Below are 22518 nucleotides of genomic sequence, written 5' to 3' on the forward strand. Positions count from 1 at the left end.
TGAGAGATTTCATCTAAGGTTATGGCTTTAACTGTTTTTGTTCTTGTCGTTTCTCTTTCCTTCACTGATTCTACGTGTTAACAACAGTTTGAATGTTTGAAAGAATGTTTCAGGAACATCATGCTAACTTTTAAACAATGTTCTATTAACATTATGTCACATATGGCTGTAATAACATGCATGACAAAGGAGACAAAGTAACAAACACAGTCTTTATTAAATCCACAATAGGAAGCTCAGGAGATCATAGGAGTAAATGCAAACACAACCAATTTTAACATAGATGATACCAGACAAAGGATCTAAGGAAACACAGGGCTACATAGGAGATCAATCAATGTGAACAGAAACAGGTGTGTGGAACTAATTAACAAATAAGGAAACTAACTAACAAACACACTTCTGTCAGAAAAGCAAAAAACGAAACCAAATCACCATGATAATAATCAGAAAAAAACCAGAACATACAGTTATAGTAGCTCCCCCGTACCGGAAAGAGCTTCCTCGTTTTTGTTTCTTTATTTATTTAACAGGAACCATACACAAAACAAATGTTGTCACAGAGTTAGCTAAGATAGCTCATTTGCATCTGCGGTCACTGGGCAGGATGATGTTAAATACAATTAAAGCATTAAAATACAATCCAAGAGAAAAATAAAATAAAAATAGTTGATGATAGTAGGGAGAGCGGGAAATCTGGAGGAGGATGAGGGAACGACGAAGAGCCGGAGACAAGAGGCAATGGTTGTGGGAGGAGCCAGGGAGGAGCTATGAGCAAGAGTAGCCAGGTGGGGAGCTGAGGGGCTGAGGAGAACCAGCGGACACAGGGTCAACACACCAACCTTAGAAGAGGAGGCAGGAACTATGTCGGAACTATGTGGTAACAGCGAAGACACAGGAGAGTTGGAATGGGGTTGGACCAGTGGGGACAAGAAAATCAGAGAAATATCCTCTTCCAATTTCTTAAAAAATCAGTGGCCCACTGCAACTCACTTTCAGCAGTGGCAGTGTGGGTGACGTTTTCCTCCATGCCCTCTTATTCCATGATCAGTCCCCCGGTGATGCACAGTGTTGCCAGCTCACATACCTGGTCAGACTAACTGTGGGGCTCAGGCTCCAGAGAGATGGCTTGCTCAGCCCTTGTTTCTGGCACTGGCTCATGCATTGACTTTCCATCTGCAATGGGCTCAAGCTTAATGTCTGTGCATGGCTGGTTGGCTGGTGCATGTGCATGGCCCACTAAGGCCAGATCAACTGATAGTAAGCATTCACTAGCTGTCAAATTCATAATAGCTGTTTAGTGCCCAAACTTGGGAACTCGCCTTCAGGGAGACCTGGTGAGGCCTACTACCTGATAGCAATTTTTGCTAACTGTCAGAGTAACCAAAAACAAGGAGACTCGCCTTCAAGGAGGCCTGGTGAGGCCTGCTACCTGATAGCAAGTCATGCAAGCTGCCAGAGTATCCAAACTCCAGAACTCGCCTTCAGGGAGGCCTGGTGAGGCCTACTACCTGATAGCAAGCCTTCAGGGTGGCCCAGTGAGGCCTACAACCTGCTATCAATCCATGCTAACTGTCAAAGTGACTGAAATCTAGGAACTTACCTTCAGGGAGGTGAGTTCCTGATAGCAATTTTTGTTAACTGTCAGAGTTACCAAAAAACCTGGGGACTCACTGTCAGGGAGGCCTGGAGAGGCCTACCACCTGATAGCAAGTAATGCTAGCTGCCCAAGCACTCAGACTCGGAAACTCGCCTTCAGGGAGGCCTGGTGAGGCCTTCTACCTGATAGTAAGCCTTTTCAGGGAGACCCAGTGAGGCCTACAACCTGCTAGGAATTCATGCTAACTGTCAAAGGGACTGAAATCCAAGAGCTCACCTTCAGGGCGGCCTGGTGAGACCTACTACCTGATAGCAAATTAAAAACTGTGGCTCAGTCTCTGGATGGCCTGATAAAGCCAACTGGCTGACACTAAGTCTGCTGGCTGACAAAATAAATGCCCACACTGCTGGGGACTTGTCCTCAGGGAGGCCTGGTAGGGCCTACTAGCTGATAACAAGTCTTCTGCTACAAAATCAACATCACTGGGAAGCATACCACACCAACACATATATTGGGGCCGCCCACAGGAGGACTTTCAAGGCTAGCAACCTGGTTGTCACTGCTATGCATGTCCCCTAAGCGTCAGGACTCTCTTCCGGGGAGGCCTGCTAAGGCCTATTACCTGTCCAGGAGTCTACTGCCCAGACTAGCAAAGCCAACTGCTCATAGCCAGCTGGCCCAACAAACCCTTTTGGGGCCGGCAATCATAGAGGCCTGCTGAGACCTACTGTACTACATGACAGCGTAGTCTTCCCTGGGAGATGCTGTTTAAACAGTGCCTACAAACCAGTGGCACTGTATTACAGAAAGATCTTAACTTTAGAATCCTATCTGTTTGGTAACTATGGCGATTTCAGTTAGGAGCTCATTTTGGACAAATGCTATTACAGAATGACATTTCTTAAGTGCATAATTTTATTTTAACTATGGATAGGAAACAGGTATTACAGAAGCATACTAACTCGACAAAAAATTCTAAAAGCTGTCTTAACTTTAGGACAACCCCATTGGTGTCCTAACTTCAAATCTTTTTGAAATTCAACTGTAAAAATTGCCTGTTACATTTATTGATTATACAAGAAGAAGAGCCAAAACATTTTAATGGAGGAGACTTTTGGAGGACCCAGAGGATGTGCCATGACACATGACTTTGTAGTTAGTTGCGACCAAACTGCGAACTGCGACCAAAGACAATAATATCCGTATGCAGAGCTGCATAGTTTAACCCCAGCAGTTTTGCCTAAGCAAAATTTTATTTTTTGACTAAATAACGCTAGAATGTGGAAAATCAGGGGGAAACTTCTGTGGGGTAAAACTGTGGCGTTGTGGCTCTGCTGCCAGACCCTTAACTAACTGAAGCTGAAGTTTTAGTCTCTAATTTACACACTCTCCAAAACTTTTGATAGAGAGGAGATTAACTACTTTACTCTGAGGTGGCTAAAAGCCCAAAAGGCCTAAAGCTGATATACAAAAGGCCTAAGATGATATACAACTCAATAAAGGGAATAATCTGCATTACTATTTGTACTCGTTTTGAATATGCTGGCCATAAGAAGTAATTAGGTGGGATTTTTTGGGGGGATCAATTTTATTCGGGACGTGCTAGCTAGCAACAAAGGATTCCATTCATTATGCTAAGCTAAGCTAGCGGCGACCCTATCAAAGTAAAACAATGCATGTACTGAAAAAAAAAGCATTTGCCCACATATCTAAATGTAGGAAAGAAGTTGAATAAGCCCTATTTTAAAAACAGTGGAGTGTTCCTTTAAGACACCTGTAACACACTGAGATGTTCCCCGAAGCATTTTAGGACACAGTGCAGGACTGTGGTAGGACACATACCTTTCATATCACAGCACAATGGATTATTACATTTGTATGTATTATTAACACTTTTATACTAATACAGAGAAAAAGCAGCCTATCAGTCCAACAACCCAGACACCCACTAACATGACAAACCCTGGAGATACTTCTGAGTCACTGACTACAACACAACAAATCATAATTCAACAAACAACAATGGATGTTACAAGCAACACTCAGACAACCACTTCACAATCTACTTGGCTGCCCCAGAAATCTCTTCTGACAACGTCCAAATCTTCGATCACCACCGTCGACTCTCCTGAAACAGCAAAACCAAACAGCACAGTCACAGGTACAAGATTCAACAGAAATACTGTATAGACTGAGATAACTCAAGATCATTTGCATAGTTTTTAGTGCTGTGAGTGGATTAGCGTATAATTTCAGGTTCTAATATACCTCTATGTTTGTTGATTTATTAATGTGGTTCATTTTTCTCTGTCTTGTATAGCTCAGGGAGAAAGAGAAGGACAAGATGTGGCAGTAAATCCAGGGCTCATTGCAGTGCTGTGTATTTTCTGCATTGCGGTGGCTGTAGTTGTTGCGGTTGTGATAGCGAAGGCTGTTCGCTCCAGAAGGCCACAGTTTGAGAGGCTTGATGATGTATCAATGGTGAGTCTCAAAAGTAGTTATTTTGTAGATCATAATCATAAGTTATTGTTCTATATTTTCCTTTTATTTTCTATTTATATATTATATATTTCTATTTTCTATATTTTATTTTTATTTTTATTTTCCTCGCTGTGAGTTTTTGGTAGGCAAGAACTGTAAAAGGTTTGGCACACTAATGGTAAAGTTCTCAATATACTATGATGTCAGTCTGTCAAACAGTCTGTCAAACAGTTATAAAGGTATAAAGGTGCATAAAGGTATACAAAAAACAGACCCCAAACTTTTGAACGGTATAGTGTGTTACATATTTTAACATTAATGATTCTCTTTTTCTTTTATCAGGGCAAGATAAATGAGAATGCACCATTTGCCCACTACCCTCCAAAATGAACACCAGTTTTTGTCTCAGTAAACTGCAGTCAATTTTCATGTCTGTTTTAAAATGCACCTTTTTAATCCATAGACTTGATGTGCAATATCCAGTGTATTTAGGAAATATGTAATGGTTCATTTTTTCCTTAAATTGCCAAACCCCACAACAAACCTTTAGTCAAATTGAGAAATTAGTATGTCCTAGATTTTCTGTTGTTGTTGTTGTTGTTGTTTGATTGTTTTTTGTTTATGAAATGCCATTAGCCCCCTTTTAATAAAACTATATTTTCTGCTATGAATACAGTAAAATATACATACCTTTAAACGCATGTTGAATGAAGGCCAACAAGAAAATTTGGACTGTCAATATTTGCCAGATGCTATTGATGGGGTCTGATTTTCAGCTTGTCCTCCAGATGGCGACAAAACTTTGTAAAATGTGGTCTTAAGACCTGCATTTTTTTATATTATTTGAGAACTCAACAGAGTTATATTTTGGTTCAGAGGTCCAATAAAAAATATCTTTTAATGGAAGTATTAGCAAGGGACCTACTCAAAGCTATTTTGTTGAAAATAGTTTATTAAAGTTTATTGAACCGTTAGACAATATTATTTTTTTTTTGTTTGTTTTGTATCAAATTTGATTCATCAGGCTTTTATGGCCCATGCTGTAGTAAGAGTATGGAGCACTCAATGAGGAAAAAACAACAACAACAAAAATACATCTCTAATATTTCAAGGACCACACTGAACAAAAATATCCAATTTCTTGCTAATGTTGTATTAATATGGCCAATAGGTAAGATGCAATGATGTAATATAAATCAATGATATTTTCAAATTCCTCAAAATCCAGAGGAATCAATTTCAGAATACAAGTGACTTTTCTGCAATAAATAGTCAAACAGCTACGTTGCTTTCAAGTACACATAAGATTTCCCAGCAAAAAGTCATATGTATCACATTCTGAAAGTGGACATTCATAAAATTATATACCAAAAGGCATTTATTATTTAAATATAATACTGTATGTTAACAAAGCATTTCCACAAATGTATTGTAATTAAAACTAAATTATGCAATAAATCACTGTTTTAAAAAGGCAATATTATTTCAATATTTTCATTTAAGGGAAGTTGACAAATAAACTTTTTTCAACAAAATTTTAGTCATCATTTCGTTTTAAAATGTTCCACATTTTTCTTTTTAATTTCACAGTTTTTTTTTTATGACATGGTGTGAAAACTGAATGTATATAAGTTCTGTAGTAACACAACTATAAACGTATAACAGAGATTAGAAAAAAAATGTACAGTAAAAAAAAGTACAGTATATTACAGCTTGGCATTTCATGTGAACTACCCCCCTACTGTTTAAGACAGCATGCTCTCATTGTTTACATCAAGACTTTCTTGCCATGTGACTGGATCGGCGTCACTGAAATTAGTGTATGGTTCAGAGTTTGAAGTCTAAAACCTTTCACCTTGAATATAAACTGAAGTATATGAACAGAACTGCAGAACAGACACACCTGTATGACACTCCCCTCCTACTGCACAGGAATTCACACGTAAGACCTTTTCTTCTTACTTTACGTCTTCTTCTGCTGCATTTACTAGATCATGTTGTATTCCCAGACGTTTTCATTGTATATTTAACATATTATTACAGAGTTCAGGGTCTCAGTGAAATATTTCACTTCACTGGCTCAATGAAAGTTTCAGTTTATTATACTATTTGAAACTGTTTGTCTAAAGCAGGACTCATTGGGCCACTTGTAAAACATTTTATATGATTACAAAGTTTTTTCTTGTTTTTTTCTTTTCTTTTCTGGCTCATAATTCAACAAAAAAAGTCTTTACAGGTTTTCTTTAATGTGTGAACATATTTTAGCGATTTGAAGTGGTACTGAAAAACGTTAAATGTATAAACATTAAAAATAATTACATGTAAAATAATTGTAAATTATACGCAAAGTTTAACATATGGAAAACATGTTCTGTTTCAGTAAAAACTCTTTTTAAACACTGTTAGTTTCAGTTCAGTTCTCATTAAAGAGTTGCCATGCGCTAACTGATCTGAGTCTAATAAACCCAGAGCAGTCAAACAATGAATTTTTATTGACCAATGTTTGTCACCATGCCATGGAATGCTACCGTGAATACAGTATGCACTGTATAATATATATTGGCTTTCTTTTTTAAGCGAAACAGTAGACATTATTTTTTGTTAAACGTTTTCTGCGGTAGTATGCATGCTACATTATTGCATGATCTAATTATGTTTAATTCAAGGAGCTGAAATCTGTTTGCCAATTATAACTGCTGAAATCTGGTAGCATTCCATGTATCATAATAAAAAATGCTGTCATCTTTTTCATCTTAATAAGAGTCAATTGACAGGGAACCCTACAGAATAAAACCACTCTAAGACCATTGATGGCATGTTCACTGTAAAAAATCCAATTTATGTTTTGGATGACACATTCAGCTTTTAAAGTTTAGTCAACTATTAAACATGAAAAAAGCTGAGATAACTCAAACAAAGTTTGTACAACTATCGACCCTAAGTTGAGAAAACTCAAAAATGTTCTGCAGCTGGTTGCCTTAATTTTCTCAATGTTTGTAGTAGCCATGTATTATGATTAAATATATTTTAGTAAAATAGCAACATACTGGTATCAAAGGAGATGTTTATCAGTAATTTTCCTTTGGCTCCAGGTCAGTGGCACAAAAACAATGTTGGTGTCCAGAACTCTGCGCTTATATACTGTACACACTGTATGTCAGAATGACCGTAATTACAGGTTTGACTTTATTCACGTCTTCATAGAACCTGTAGCTGAATTTTATGAATGTGGTTCAGTTGCCAGTGGAACTTATGAGGCCTCTTGTCTGTTACACTCAAACTGTAAACCTCACTCCCAACCGGCACCAACATAACTGGACTCACTCACACTGCTCCGAGAGAGATTAGAACCAGCATCATTGGCATTGGCAAGCTCTAATGTCAGTTGCCAGTGCTTCTCTTGCGGCTTCTTTACTATATGGCCTGTTACACTCAAGCCCTAAACCTCACTCCCACCTGGGTCATGGTGGCATAAAAGGAGAGCAAATGAACAAGGACGATAAAGACCACATCTAACGTCAGTTGCCAGTCTCTTGCAAGCTCTTTACTAGATGACCTCTGTTTCACTCACCCCCTAAACATCCCTCCCACCCGGTTCATGGTACCAATGTAACTGGTCCTACTCACAGCATTCTGAGTTAGATTAGAACCCACATAATCGGCATGGAAGGCGAGCACACAAACAAGGATGGCATAAACCACAAGCTCTAACGTCAGATGCCTGTGTGTCTCTTGCAGCCTCTTTACTAGATGGCCTCTGTTACACTAAAACCCTAAACCTCACTCGCACCCAGGTCATGACACCTACGAAAGTGGTTCTACTCCCACCGCTCCGAGTTAGATTAGAACCAGAATCATCGGCATGGAAGGAGGCATACAAACAAGGGTGGTAAAGAGCACAAACTCAAAGGTCAGTTGCCAGTGCGTCTCTTGCGGCCTCTTTACTACATTGCCTCTGTTATATTCAAACCCTAAATCTCACTCGCACCTGGGTCATGGCACCAACGTAAGTGGTCCTACTCACACTTCTCCAAGAGAGATTAGAACTAGCATCATTGGCATGGAAGGCAAGCACACAAACAAGGACAGTAAAGACTGCAACCTCAAACATCAGTTGCCAGTGTGTCTCATGTGGTCTCTACTAGATGGCCTTAGTTACACTCAAACCCTAAACCTCACTCCCACCTGGGTCATGGCACCAACGAAAGTGGTCCTACTCACGCTGCTCTGAATGAGATTAGAACCAGCATCATCGGCATGAAAGGAGAGCAAACGAATAAGGACGATAAAGACCACATCTAACGTCAGTCGCCAGTGCGTCTCTTGCCGCCTCTTTACTAGATGACATCTGTTTCACTCACCCCCTAAAGATCCCTCCCACCCGGGTCATGGTACCATTGTAACTGGTCCTCCTCACAGCATACTGAGTGATATTAAAACCATCATTGGCATGGAAGGCGAGCACACAAACAAGGACGGTAAAGACCAAAACCTCAAACATCAGTTGCCAGTGCGCCTCTTGCAGCTTCATTACTAGATGGCCTATGTTACACTCAAAGCCTAAACCTCATTCCTACCTGGGTCAAGGCACCAACATATCTGGTCCTACTCATACTGCTCTGAGTTAGATTAGAACCCACATAATCGGCATGGAAGGCGAGCACACAAACAAGGACGACATAAACCACAAGCTCTAACGTCAGTTGCCTGTGTGCTTTGTAGCCTCTTTACTAGATGGCCTCTGTTACACTAAAACCCTAAACCTCACTCCTACCCATGTCATTGCACCAACGAAAGTGGTCCTACTCCCACCGCTCCAAGTTAGATTAGAACCAGCATCATCGGCATGGAAGGCGGCATACAAACAAGGATGGTAAAGATCACAAACTCAAACGTCAGTTGCCAGTGTGTCTCTTGCGGCCTCTTTACTACATTGCCTCTGTTATATTCAAACCCTAAATCTCCCTCGCACCTGGGTCATGGCACCAACTTAAGTGGTCCTACTCACACTTATCCAAGAGAGATTAGAACCAGCATCATTGGCATTGAAGGCAAGCACACAAACAAGGACAGTAAAGACTGCAACCTCAAATGTCAGTTGCCAGTGCGTATGATGTGGTCTCTTTAATAGATGGCCTTTGTTGCACTCAAACCCTAAACCTCACTCCCACCTGGGTCATGGCACCAACGAAAGTGGTCCTACTCTCACCGCTCCAAGTTAGATTAGAACCAGCATCATCGGCATGAAAGGAGAGCAAATGAACAATGACGATAAAGACCACATCTAACGTCAGTTGCCAGTGTGTCTCATGTGGTCTCTTTACTAGATGGCCTTTGTTACACTCAAACCCTAAATCTCACTCGCACCCGGGTCATGGCACCAACATATAAGTGGTCCTACTCACACTGCTCCGAGTGAGATTAGAAACAGCATCATCGGGGGCACAATCAAGGACGGTAAAGACCACAAGCTCTAACCTAAGTTGCCAGTGCATCTCTTAATGCCAGGGGAGTGAGGTTTACCTGCTCAGTTCTTTACTAGTTGGCATCCATTACAAGTCATTTACATAGTGGCCATGGTTTTGTCTATTTATTACCAAAATTACACGATTTATTTTGATTTTTATAGTAATATTGCCATAGAAACAATTCGGAGTCAGACAACATGAATAGCTCTGTAGTAGAATGTCCAGGTTGTCATCTAGTAATTACGGTAATTACAGAATGGTGTAAACACATCAAGGAGCCCAAATTTTTTTGTTTTGTTATGATTGCTCAAATAAAACAATTTGCAGTGAAATTGCACCAGCAATGTGTAAACCATGTAATAGTGCTTTGCTAACAGTTTGTCCAGGAGATCTATTTCATTGTGTAGAGAATCTGGGAGTTGGGTTTAGACTGCTTCAAAAACAGCATAATCACTCAGAATGACTGCATTCAGGCAAATTGCTTAGGCAGTAGGGAAACGAAAACAACACTTAACTGTTTGACTAGTCAGGTTCAGACACAGTATATTCTCTTAGGTGCATGTAATAAACAGGCACAAAGTGCATTGAAATTTGAGTCATTAGCTAATGAGAATGAATGTATGTTAATGATCATTATTACACGGCTCTGTGAAATATTTTATTCTGATTGGTCAATTGCGCATTCCAGCGGTATGTTATTTCCAGATAACAACCGCTCATACGGGTACTACGAGTTATCTTGCCCGATACTACTTCTGTGCTTAACGCTGGCGCCATCTTGTGGCTTAAACAGCTGTGGGTTACAATGGAAGACTTCAAGGCAGGTTTCCTTTATAACGTTTTTAATATAGATCTTTTTCTTACACAAACGCATCGATTCGAATCAGAAGGCTCTATTAACCCATCGGAGTTGTGTGGAGCACGTTATTTGACGGATAGCTGCATTTTTTATGGACTTCAAACACAACTACAACTACTGCTTGGATTAACGTTAGCCTGGACTTTTTAAATATAACTCTGAATGTATTTGTCTGAAATAAGAATGTCATATACACCTATGATAACTTGAGGGTGAGTAAATCATAGGCTTGGTTTCATTTTTGGGTGAACTAACCCTTTCAGCATTCATTTTCAACATTTAGCAAGGGCATATGGCAAATCTTCAGCAATAGATAAAGGCTTAAAGCAGGTTGGAACTGTTTTTCTTCGCGGAAGCTTTGCGTAAGAGCTAATAAAATATTTAATCTCAAGACAATATTTTGTGTCTAATAATTTTTTATTTGAGACTAGTAGCCGTGTAATAAGCGGGATAATGTACACCCAGCCGGTTGTTATCGCAGAATAAACCCCTTCAGAGTGATGCAAGACCCCTCCGCCAGGGTTTATTCTGCGATAACAACCGGCTGAGTGTACATTATCCCTTACATAACAGGCAAACCAGCATGTGTGTAGAGCTAAATGTCAGTCATCAGTAAAGTAATGCTGATACAATATGCTATTTTAATTTAATGCATGTATGATGCACAGCATATGAGCGTTCATATAGTTTGTTATTATGAAGTATTTGTTCTTCTGTACAAGTTGTTTATCTGTATTTTGCCTCTATCAGTGAGATTTGGATATACTTTAAGCAGATTTAAATCCTGTGAGGGAAACCATTCCTGGAGATTTATGGATATGTCATTTGGTTTTTCTAAAGGTTAGACTGTGCTTGAAATAGATTGTGCTAAAATGTCATAATAAAATAACTAGATTTTTTTAACCTCTTACACTCCTTGCCATTTTTTGGGATTTCCGCCTGGATTTTGCCTACTCAAATTGAAAAGCTTATCATACACACATACAGTGGTCTAGGTTCAAAAATTTGGTGTCATTTTACAGGAAACCCTTTGAAGTTAAAACACTGCTAAAAGTCATAAACATGTAAGTATATGTTGTCTAAGCTGTAATAATCCCCCCCCCCCCAAAAAAAGGAGGCGCTTTTCGATTTTTTCCCCCATAAATTCTTTTTTGAAAATGTGTAACTCAGGCCCTGTGTGCTCTAGGAACCTGCAGACAGTTTGGGCTATTTCCACTAAATTACGTGGAAAAAAGACGTTTGTGTGTTTCATGTTGTATGACAGATTTATTCAAATGGGTCTGAAGGGATGACCCCCTTTTTTTCCCCCTCTCCCGACCCTGCTACCCCCCTTCACCACCCCCACCATATACATTGATAAATGCAATATTCCAGTGTCATAAATTTATTATACATGCTGGAAACAGCCCAAACTGTCTGCAGGGTCATAGAGCACACAGGGCCTGAGTTACACACTTTCAAAAATGAATTTATATATAAAAATCAAAAAGTGTCTCTTTTTTTTTGGGGGGGGGGGGTTATAACAGCTTAGACAACATATACTTACATGTTTATCACTTTTAGCAGTGCTTTATGTAACTTTAAAGGGTTTCCTGTAAAATGACACCAATATTTTGAACCTAGACCACTGTATGTGTGTATGGGAGGCGTTTCAATTTGGGTAGGCCAAATCCAGGCGGAAATGGCACCAGAGTAATTTAGTGTAAATACATTACTTTGTGTTAAACAAATACCAAAGTGATGCATATCTCCAGAAAGAAGACTCTAAGCTTTCAAATGGTACCACATAAGACATCATAGCTCCTCCACAGACATTTAAAATGGAAAGTATATGCATGACAATGTCATTCCTGTCCCTGTACAGGGTCCACGGAGTTTAAGAGGTTAATTATTTAAAGATAATACAAGTCAAAACATTCTGCTGTTGGTGCTGGCCCGACTTGAACTTTCCCATTTGCTAAGGTATTCTAAATAGTTTCGAAAGCATTGCTATGGTGTTCCCGGTGGTTTCTAAGTTGTTGAGAATGTGTTGCTTGGATATCGCTGGGCATCACAAGAGTATGAGTTGATGTAAAGATTGCCGAAGGCCAGAACCAATTTACAGAGTCGACATACTTCACAGACAATTGTATGATGTATGATGGAGACTCCAAAATATTTGTTGTCTAGTGTTTTAAAATCGGTTTGGATTTGTTGTTTAGTGTATTCCAGACCAGTATTTACCTAGATGTGTGTGTGGTTCTTTATCTATAGGATTTTTCATCCCTTTTTTAGCTCTATGTAATAAAATTAAAGGTATAATGCATCCTTTTTTGGATGTGTGTTGCATCATGTTTACAGCCCTGCATTATAATAGCCTACTACTGCTGCTCCTAATCATAATAATAATATGTCACTTTGGATTCCAGTACAGACTGTATATTATTTATACTTGGCAAATAAACAACTAGGCAAATGAACAACTCATTATCATACACATTTATAAGAGCGCATTTATAATATGAACATATAGACGGCTCCACAACACACGTACACTCATCTTATTACACACACAGGGCAGCACACAAACATTTTTTTTTGTTCAGTATATTTTTGTTATTTAAAGAGCGTGTTAGTAATATAGGTGGGTCCACAATGAGTGCACACTTTGCTTACTACACACACATTTTTAAATATTAAAAATAAAAGGATTCCTCTCTGGAGAAGTGTTCATTCTTTCTGCTCACAAATGTCACCATTAAATAGCAATCCGCTAACTGGCTTTTAAAAGGAATGGGAGATGAGAATGTGATTGGTTTATTGCACGTCATGCCCAAAACACCCCCATGACTCATTAAGAGAATAGGGACAACCCTTAGACCATGCACCGAACGCGCCGACGATTGTTCCCGTCGTTAAACTAGCAAAAGTGGATTTGTAAATGCTTTGGACTGTGAGGAGATTGTTTCTAAAACACAGTGAAAACACCAGTATAGACAATGATTCTTTCCATTATAAAATGCTGTTTTAAAACAAAGGTTAAAGATTGTGTTCACTCAAATCCCGCTCCGACGTGAAATGTCTTTGTACTGTCTGCTACAATACCTAACTAAATGTTTATATTTATGTTTAAATATTGTAATTTTTCTTTTTATGTCATCTATGTTGATTATGAAAAGTGAAAAGCATGAGATAGGACACATCATAAGAAGCGCAATATGCCTGGAGACATGGAGCGAGGCAGAAATAATCTTGACCGTTAAATTCAGTTTTGAAGAAAGCCTTTCTTTAAAGTGAATTTAATTTTGTATAAATTGTATCTTCATTTTAATCAATGTTTCATCAACCAGGCTGGTTTTAATAAATAGCACTAACAACTACTAGTAACAACTACACTACTTATGTCACATATTTTTGAAGCAGCATGTCACAAAGGGCATTCACGGTTGAGCGAGCGCAGCTTAAAAGGTCAGTATTATTAAAATGCTGACAACGATTTTGGATAGCTAGGTTGGCTTATATGTTTGGTGCGGTCGGGGGCCCAACCTCAAGTTTGAGCAAATTTTATTATCCTGGGGGATTTTAACATCCACACTGACAAAAAAGACTCTGCTCTGACTAAGGACTTTCTGTCTTCTTGTAGCAGCTTGTGTATTATTCTACACATAATAAGGGTCATACTCTTGATCTACTTCAGACAGAACATTTCTCCCAGATATTTGACCATAACCAAAATAATCGCAGACGACGCAATCGCAATGATGCTGTTTCATACTATAAACAAACTGCTCAAAGAAAACAATGTCTCTAATGTACCGACCTCAGTTCATCTTTGCAATATGTTCCTTGATTACTTTAATTCTAAGATTGTAAATGCTCGCAAATGCATTACTTCTGTCAGTTTTGTTTCTGCTGTCAGTAATATACACTTTTCTGGTTATTATTCCTCAATTGTTTCTATACTTTCGGCTTCCCTTAGCACGGAGGTCTCAAAATTGAAAGCTACCACCTCTGTATTAGATCCCATACCGAGTGAATTGTTTAAATCCTCCTTTGTCTCTTTATGTCCAGTTGTCCTGAGCATAGTGAATGATTCCCTGTATATGGGTGTTGTACCTGCAGCACTAAAAATTGCAACACCAATACCTAAAAAGACCAATGTTGATTGGGACAATCTCAATTTCAAATTCCCCCTTTTTGGCTAAATTGCTTGAGCATACTGTGGCTTCTCAATTATACACCCATCTCACTATCAATAATCTGTTTGAACCTCTTCAATCACATTGGAGAATCTCTGCATTAAAGACCCACGAATGGCAAATCATCATGCTACTATTTTCCCCTCCGATAGGTTGGAAATTAAACTGAATGTGGAGTATTTGACGATGATTGACAGGGCAGTTTAATTAGTGATGGGATGCATGTAACTAAGCGACAAAGCATCCGTTAAAAAGTGTGGCAACTTAAGATAGTCGAATGCTTTGTTCCTGGATGAACAGTCTATCTACGTCTCTCATCCGGATTTGTGCCTTCAGGCGGGTATGTTACATAGTTATCATAACTATCAGAATCCAGTGTTCTGTATATTGCGTACGTGAGTTTTTGTTGTAGATGGCTATTGCTGCGCGTTTAGCTAGAATACAAAACCAACCCATTGGGCCACTGAATCTGCATTAACGACAACAGCTGGGGCAACAGCCTTAGTCCTAATGGGTTGTAGCTATCTTAGCTATCAAAATCCAGTGTTCGGCACTTTGCGGACGTGAGTTTTTGTTGTAGATGTCTGTCTTTAAAAAAAAAAAAAAAAAAAAAAAAAAGAAAAACATTGTTGTGTACTGTGCTAATTAATTGAGATTTCTTACAGCTCTTACAGGTTTTTGGCCTTGTCTGTTCCGTTGTTTTTATTACTCTCCCCTTTTTTGTAAGTCGCTTTGGATAAAAGCGTCTGCTAAATGATTAAATGTAAAATGTAAAATGTAAATGGATGAGTCAGCCGTTTGAATGAATCAGATGAATCTCAACGACTCTCTTATTAAAGGGTTAGTTCACTCAAAAATGAAAATTATTTAATTAATTACTCACCCTCATGTCGTTGGACAGCTGTAAGACCTTCGTTCATCTTCAGAACACAAATAAATATATTTTTGTTGAAAGCTGATGGATGAGAAAGGCTTCAGAAAGGCCTCCATTGGCATTCAGTATATTTCCACTGACCCACTCACAAGACCCATAAAGGCACTAAAGACGTCGTTACAAAGTCCATCTCACTACAGGGGCTGTACAATAATTTTACAATGTGACAAAAATAGTTATTGTGCGAACAAAAATCAAAATAACGACTTTATCCACCAAGTTGAACTCAACGCATGCGCGAGAATATGACGCAGCTCCACCGTTCGAATACATGACCCGGAAGAGGAGGAGCGCCGCTATCGCGTGAGTTCACGTCAGAGACCTACACGGAAGACAATAACTTGGGGGATAAAGTCATTATTTTGATTTTTTTTGCGCACATATTATACAGCCACTGTAGTGAGATGGACTTTGTAACGACGTCTTTAGTGCCTTTATGGGTCTTGTGAGTGGGTCAGTGGAAATATATTGAATGCCAATATACTCCAGTCATAGTTTGACTAGAGCGCAAGAGCGGGTCTTTCTGTTTGGTAAAGCCAGTTTCCTCTAACACTGTTTACCATCATAATCTCCTCCATATCGCTTTTGAAATGCAGCATTCTGTGCAGAATTCAAATGGGTCGATATGTTTGTTGTCTGCACAGACTCGCGCATATGATCCGCGCTGTGCTCTCGTGTCTGTAGTCTAAATTTAGACCTGAGCTGTTGGGGTGTGTGCGCTGCTGCGGTGCGTGAAACTAACATGAAAACAGACTTCATTCGCCTCAAATGAAAGCATATTTACACTGAATCGTTTCCTATCACATATATAGTGTGCTATGTGCCTTTCACCATGTAGAAATTAGTAAATGTGTGTTAACAACTGACCGATTTCAGTGACAGCTTCAGCAGTGCAGGGGGTGGGCTTTAGATTCCAGAGAGCATTTTGATTGGATAGAACATTTGATGAGAAAGTGAAGTCTGCTATCACCAAAATCTGAGAATCGTTTTAACGGAAGTGGGAGACTGTAAATTTTGAATGCTTATATCTCCTACTTGCAAATTTTGTCATAGTTTTGGAACATACCAGCTTATTCATAACTTTAAGACTAACACTATACTACTATAATACTAAAAGCTAAAAAAAATGAAATTTTGATTTCATTAGACCTTTAAAGGTGACTTGCTGTCACCTACTGGTGGTGTTAATTTCACATTTAAAGTATCTTTCATGTTTTAAATCATCCTTCAAAGGTCAATATGCAATGTTTTATGTTTGAAACATCAATTGCAGATAATTCACTTGTCACCTCTGCATTGTGTAAGCACATATAATGACACTTCAGATGCAGATGCAAATATGAATTTTGTTAATAGTTATTTAAAAATATTAAATTGACACAAAAGATGATGCCTGCATATAATAAAAGATGACTTTATAAAGGTGAAAATGCCTATAAAAGGTAAGAATCTATTTCACTTTTTTGGAGATGATTTCTGTCACTGCTGAACTGACCACCACACAGAATATGAAGAATAGATAAATCCCCCAAAATATCAAGATATAATGTGTTGTCAGAATTACACACCCCTAGCGTAAGCAGGGCCTTATGGAGGATTTCCTATGGTGTGATCCATCAACAAAAAAAAAAAAAATCTTTTCAAATCCAATTACCGAAAAACAAACTTGAAAAAAAGACTAATTGCATAGTCATTTGAATTGAGCTCGTTGATCACACCTTTTGTTGTCTAATTGGTTGAAGGACTATTAATTGCATACAGAGTCATTTGAATAATGCTCTTTAATCACAGCCTCTTGTGCAGTAGAACATACATAGCAGACTCCCCAGACCAATGTTCAATTTTAAATTGAGCTTGGTCTGGTGATAGCCAAGTTCATGTCCTGAATTTGGTTGAATTTCAACACAACAGACGTCAGTGACACGTAAATCTGACTGTGTCCCACATACAGGGGCTGATAAAATGGTGTTTGTAAAACAGAGACTACCGTGTATGGCTGCTTTTATCATCAGTCAGGCTTTACAACTATTTTATTGCCTTTTGTTGTAAAGAAGAAAGAAAAATCATGAAACGGCATGAGTGTGGGTAAATGATGAGGCAAATTTCAACTATTTAATTAATTTGAACTATTCTCAAACACATAATCTAACAGCTTAGATAACTTATCCAATCTCATACAACATTAATGAATGTAACGAATGGTTGATGCTCCCTGTCTTCTCTTTTAGTGGCCTTTTGAAATGTTAGTTCGGGACGAGAAAGAGATTTATGATTTAATGAAAGTGTTTCTTTAATCAAAGTGCTTTATACTAATCTGCCACAGAACTTATCAAATGATTTTCCTCGGTGCATCCAGCCACGAAGAATCTCATTGCTCAGATCTGAGCTGTGATGAAACAGCTGATATGTTTATCGTCTGCCATATTTATAGCGTCTGTCTCTCAAAGGCATTTTGCCATTTGAGCGTCTCTCAAAGGACACCTGCTTGTGTTTGTAGCTACACCTCTCTTATTGCATTAACACACCGTTGTTGTAGACTAATACAGTTTATCTTCTATCAAACAAACAATAGATTTGATCTGGACTTTTGACCTATTGTTGAAACTGATAAACACATTTGATTACTCATTACTCAGGCGAGCACCATGCAATCCAACTTTTTACGCAGGACATATGTTAGTCTGCATCACCCTTTTTTTGTGTGTGAAAATGCTTTCTTTCACCAAAGAATAATAAAGCACAGATTGTAGATTGAAGATTGTAGACTTGCGTAATTGCACTGAGCTCGTCATTACAAATCATAAATTAATTGTGGGCTAAATTGCATTATTTACTCATCCCAAAGCTTTTCTTACAGATTCTTTGCCCCGTTATGACCTTAGAAGACTTTTAACATACTGCATGATTTGTAAACTAATACATATTAACTTTTGCATTTTACTGTAGTGGCTATATTAGGGTACAACAGGGCTAAAGGCACACCTTAAGAATAATGGCCTTTTCACTACTCCTATAGTGTATGATCGCAAAGAAAAATGTTTGTACTGAGCATTGATGGAGAAACATATTTTGTGTGAAAATAAATAATAATAGCGATTTATTTAGTTTAAAAAATCTTATACATTTATGAGGTGGCAAGTTGGGCCTTTACCCCACACAAGCCTCACCAGCATCGGGCAAAGCACACATTATTTATATAAATACTTAAGTTAAAATAATATATTTTTAATAATGTCTAAGTTAATACTTGTTCAAAGCAACAACTTTTGCAATGTTTGTACTATTTTCTGCTTATTTTAATTAAGAAAATAAATATTTTTTGCTGCCACTAAAATATAAAAATGCATTAAAAAAAGAAAACAAAGAAAATTCTGGTAGCATTGATAGTTAAAAATAGATTTAAAATAGTAAAGGTAAACAATATTTTATTTTATGATAATTATCTCTAAAGTGGACACCCAACTTAATATGTGACCCTGGACTACAAAACCAGTCATAAGGATACATTTTTAAGCTTTCTATTGTTGTATGGTTTGTTAGGAGAGTAAAGTATTTGGCTGAGATGCAACTATTAGCAAATCTGGAATCTGAAGATGCAAAAACATCTAAATATTGAGAAAATCGCCTATAAAGTTGTCCAAATTAAGTCTTTAGCCACACATATTACAAAAAGTAATAAATATTTGATATATTTACGGTAGAAAATTTGCAAAATATCTGGACCCACTTTATATTAGGTGGCCTTAACTACTATGTATTAACATTGTAATTAATCATTTGATACAATGCACTTATTGTGTACATACATGGTTTAACATTGTACTTACATTTTTTTTTAATATACCTGCATGTAATTACGTCTGTAATAAATTTCTGTAGTTACATTTGTAATTACACAGTTGGCGCTTCCCTTACACCTAACCCTACCCTTAAACTGACCCATATCACCACACCTGTGCCTAACTCTACCCGTATCCCACCTCAACATCAGCAAAGGTGTTTTGAAATACAATTTGAACACAGTAAGTACATTGTACTTATTTTTTGATGTAAGTACATAGTACTCAAGGCCACCTAATATAAAGTGGGCCAAATATCTTTATAGAACATGATCTTTACTTTATATCCTAATAATTTTTGGCATAAAAACATCTAAATATTGAGAAAATCGCCTATAAAATTGTCCAAATTAAGTATTTAGCCACACATATTACAAAAAAAATAATAAATATGTTATATATTTACGGTAGAAAATTTACATAATATCTTTATAGAACATGATCTTTACATTATATCCTAATAATTTTTGGCATAAAAGAAAAATCTATCATTTTGACCCATACAATGTATTATTGGCTATTGCCACAAATATACCCGTGTGACTTATGATTGGTTTTGTGGGCCAGGGTCACATGCATCTGCTTAACGCTACTAGAAGAACATACAGTATACTATTATAATATAATAAATATAATTATTATTATTATTATTATTATTATTGTGAAGAACATTTTAATATAATAATCTGAGGGATTCTCTTACATTATAAAGAGCCTGTGCAGTGGAAATGTCCCAATGATGTTAAAGGTTTTTTCATCAAACCACAGACGCCATTGTTTTTAAGTGTGCATAACGTCTTTGTATGTCAAGGTATCTCTTGAATTTGCATCAGCTGACAACAACACTCACAATCCTCTTAATGAATAAAGATGTATTGCTGTACTGTAAGTGTGGGTGAACACACACTTAATTAACACTTCAAAAATCACACTGTCTTCGGAAGTGTAAAAAAAGAGGATCTACCGCTGAATAATCACTGAGGTGAGAAACATCAGCTATTTTGTGTAGATTTGAAAGAAACTGATAATTGTAGGCGAGTGTAAGACACGGTTTCTTGTGTTTGGTTATTATTTTGTATTTATCGATTCTACAATGTAAAAAATATCCTTTTAAATTTACTGTAATAATTTACTGTTTTATTAGAGACACGTCATCTTTAACTTTAAGTTTTTATAACAGTAATGAGTTAATTTAACAATCCCATAACATTATAATATTTTATTCAGATACATTTTCTCATTTTAATTACCCTTTTGGGTAATCTTACAATAAGATACCATTTGGTTAACATTAGTTAACTAACATTAACCAATAACAAGCAATACATTTAGCAATACAGGTTTCTAAAGCCCCCCCCCCCCCACCCCAATTTAGGCCCTTCATAGATAAGACACATTTAAATTATGTTTACTTTACCTAATTAAATTAAGTTGTGTTGAAATGTGTTCAATCAGCCTAATATATTTAAAACTGAAGTTTACTTAATTAATTTGCTTTAAAACTACATCAAATATTTGTGCTGACATAACTAACTGGGCAGAAAATCTGTAGTTCCCAGCATGCTTTGCAAGGGACTGCGCTAGGAGATAAAATGTATGGATTCAAGTGTTATGTGTTTTTTAGTAAAGGGAAAGATGGTATTAGTTTATGTTACTGTTTAATGTTATGTTGGACATTGAGGAGTTTCTGTAATTTTACCGTTATGCAGAAGAGTGGCTGTGTTTAGGACACTTATATACAAATTCATTGGATGGAATTCCTGCTCTCAATTAGATATTTTGTTAATTTTGCATTTTATTTTTTTTAAATATGCTTGTTGTTATTTCAAAATTTTAAAGGCAAATTAAATGAATAACAGTGTTCACCTTACATAATAAACTTTTATAAATGTAACATAACATCATTAAGTAAACGGCACATATAAATATTATGTAATTCAAATGGTTTGTATTTACTCATAGAAATTGTGGCAGTTTTACTGGATTTTTTTTGTTCATATAACTAAATTGTTATTTGTAAACCACTTCCCACATATTTTTTGAGTAAATTCAACAAGTCATTTTTTTGGAGTGTGTGGAATGGCCAGAAAGCTGTCATCCCAAAAAAACTCCAGCCTGAATACACATAAATTGTACAAAGGGGTTACCCTGGAGCTGAATTCTCCAAACGACATGCACATGGCCTTTTCTTTTGGCCTACCATGACAAAAGACACCCAGAAAGTAATGGCCATCATTTCACTGTCTAACTGTTAAGTTGTTTTCTAACTTTAGCTAGTGTGTAATGTTGCTGTTTGAGCATAAACAACATATGCAAAGTTACAACATTCAAAGTTTAAAGCAAAGGGAGATATTTGCTTTTAAAGAAATCAATTTCTAAGGACTACAGCAAATGGCCGGTAGGGACTACAGACATTCCTCCAGGGTTGGTGACATCACCAGCTCCAGTATTTACATAAACCCTTCCTCCGAGAATATTAAATAAGAGGGTCGAGGCCATTTTTTATTGCTGTGGAATAGCAGACTGGAGTGCCGTCGGTCATGCAATGCCGACAAAGTGGCTTGCAGGTCCACTTTGTTACATTTACATTTAATCATTTAGCAAACGCTTTTATCCAAAGCGACTTACAAAAAAGGGGAGCGCAATAGAAGCAACGAAACAAACAAGGCCAACAACCTGTAAGAGCTGTAAGAAGTCTCAGTTAATTAAGCACAGTACACAAAAACATTTTTTTTTTTTTTTTTTTTGACAAACAAACAAAATTTAAATGGATAGTTAAGTGCTATTCTTTATTGGTCAGGTGCAATTGGAAAAGATGTGTCTTAAGATGTTTTTTAAAAATGGCTACAGACTCAGCAGCACGAATTGAGATCGGCAGGTCATTCCACCAGGTGGGAACGGTCCAGGAAAATGTCTGTGAGAGCGATTTCATGCCTCTTTGGGATCATGAGGCGTCGCTCACTCGCAGAACGCAAGCTTCTGGAGGGTGTGTAAGTCTGAATAAGCGAGTCTAGGTATATTGGTGCAGAGCCAGTGGTTGCTTTGTAGGCGAGAACCAGTGCCTTGAATTTGATGTGAGCAGCCATTGGCAACCAGTGCAGTCTGATGAAGAGAGGCGTGACATGCGCTCTCTTCGCCTCATTAAAGACCACTCTCGCT

At 37.6% G+C, this 22518-nt stretch overlaps 1 protein-coding gene across 1 annotated transcript; it reads left to right on the forward strand.

Moving 5' to 3' along the window:
* The first annotated feature begins 257 nt into the window (after positions 1 to 257).
* LOC137058756 (protein CIST1-like) lies at positions 258 to 5388 on the forward strand. Its single transcript, XM_067432162.1, has 4 exons — positions 258 to 353; positions 3510 to 3761; positions 3921 to 4081; positions 4424 to 5388. The coding sequence occupies exons 2-4, from the start codon at positions 3554 to 3556 to the stop codon at positions 4469 to 4471; spliced, it is 417 nt and encodes a 138-aa protein (XP_067288263.1). The 5' UTR covers positions 258 to 353; positions 3510 to 3553; the 3' UTR covers positions 4472 to 5388.
* Positions 5389 to 22518: the final 17130 nt, after the last annotated feature.

Source organism: Pseudorasbora parva, chromosome 22, assembly GCF_024679245.1.
Source record: "Pseudorasbora parva isolate DD20220531a chromosome 22, ASM2467924v1, whole genome shotgun sequence".
Classification (NCBI taxonomy): domain Eukaryota; kingdom Metazoa; phylum Chordata; class Actinopteri; order Cypriniformes; family Gobionidae; genus Pseudorasbora; species Pseudorasbora parva.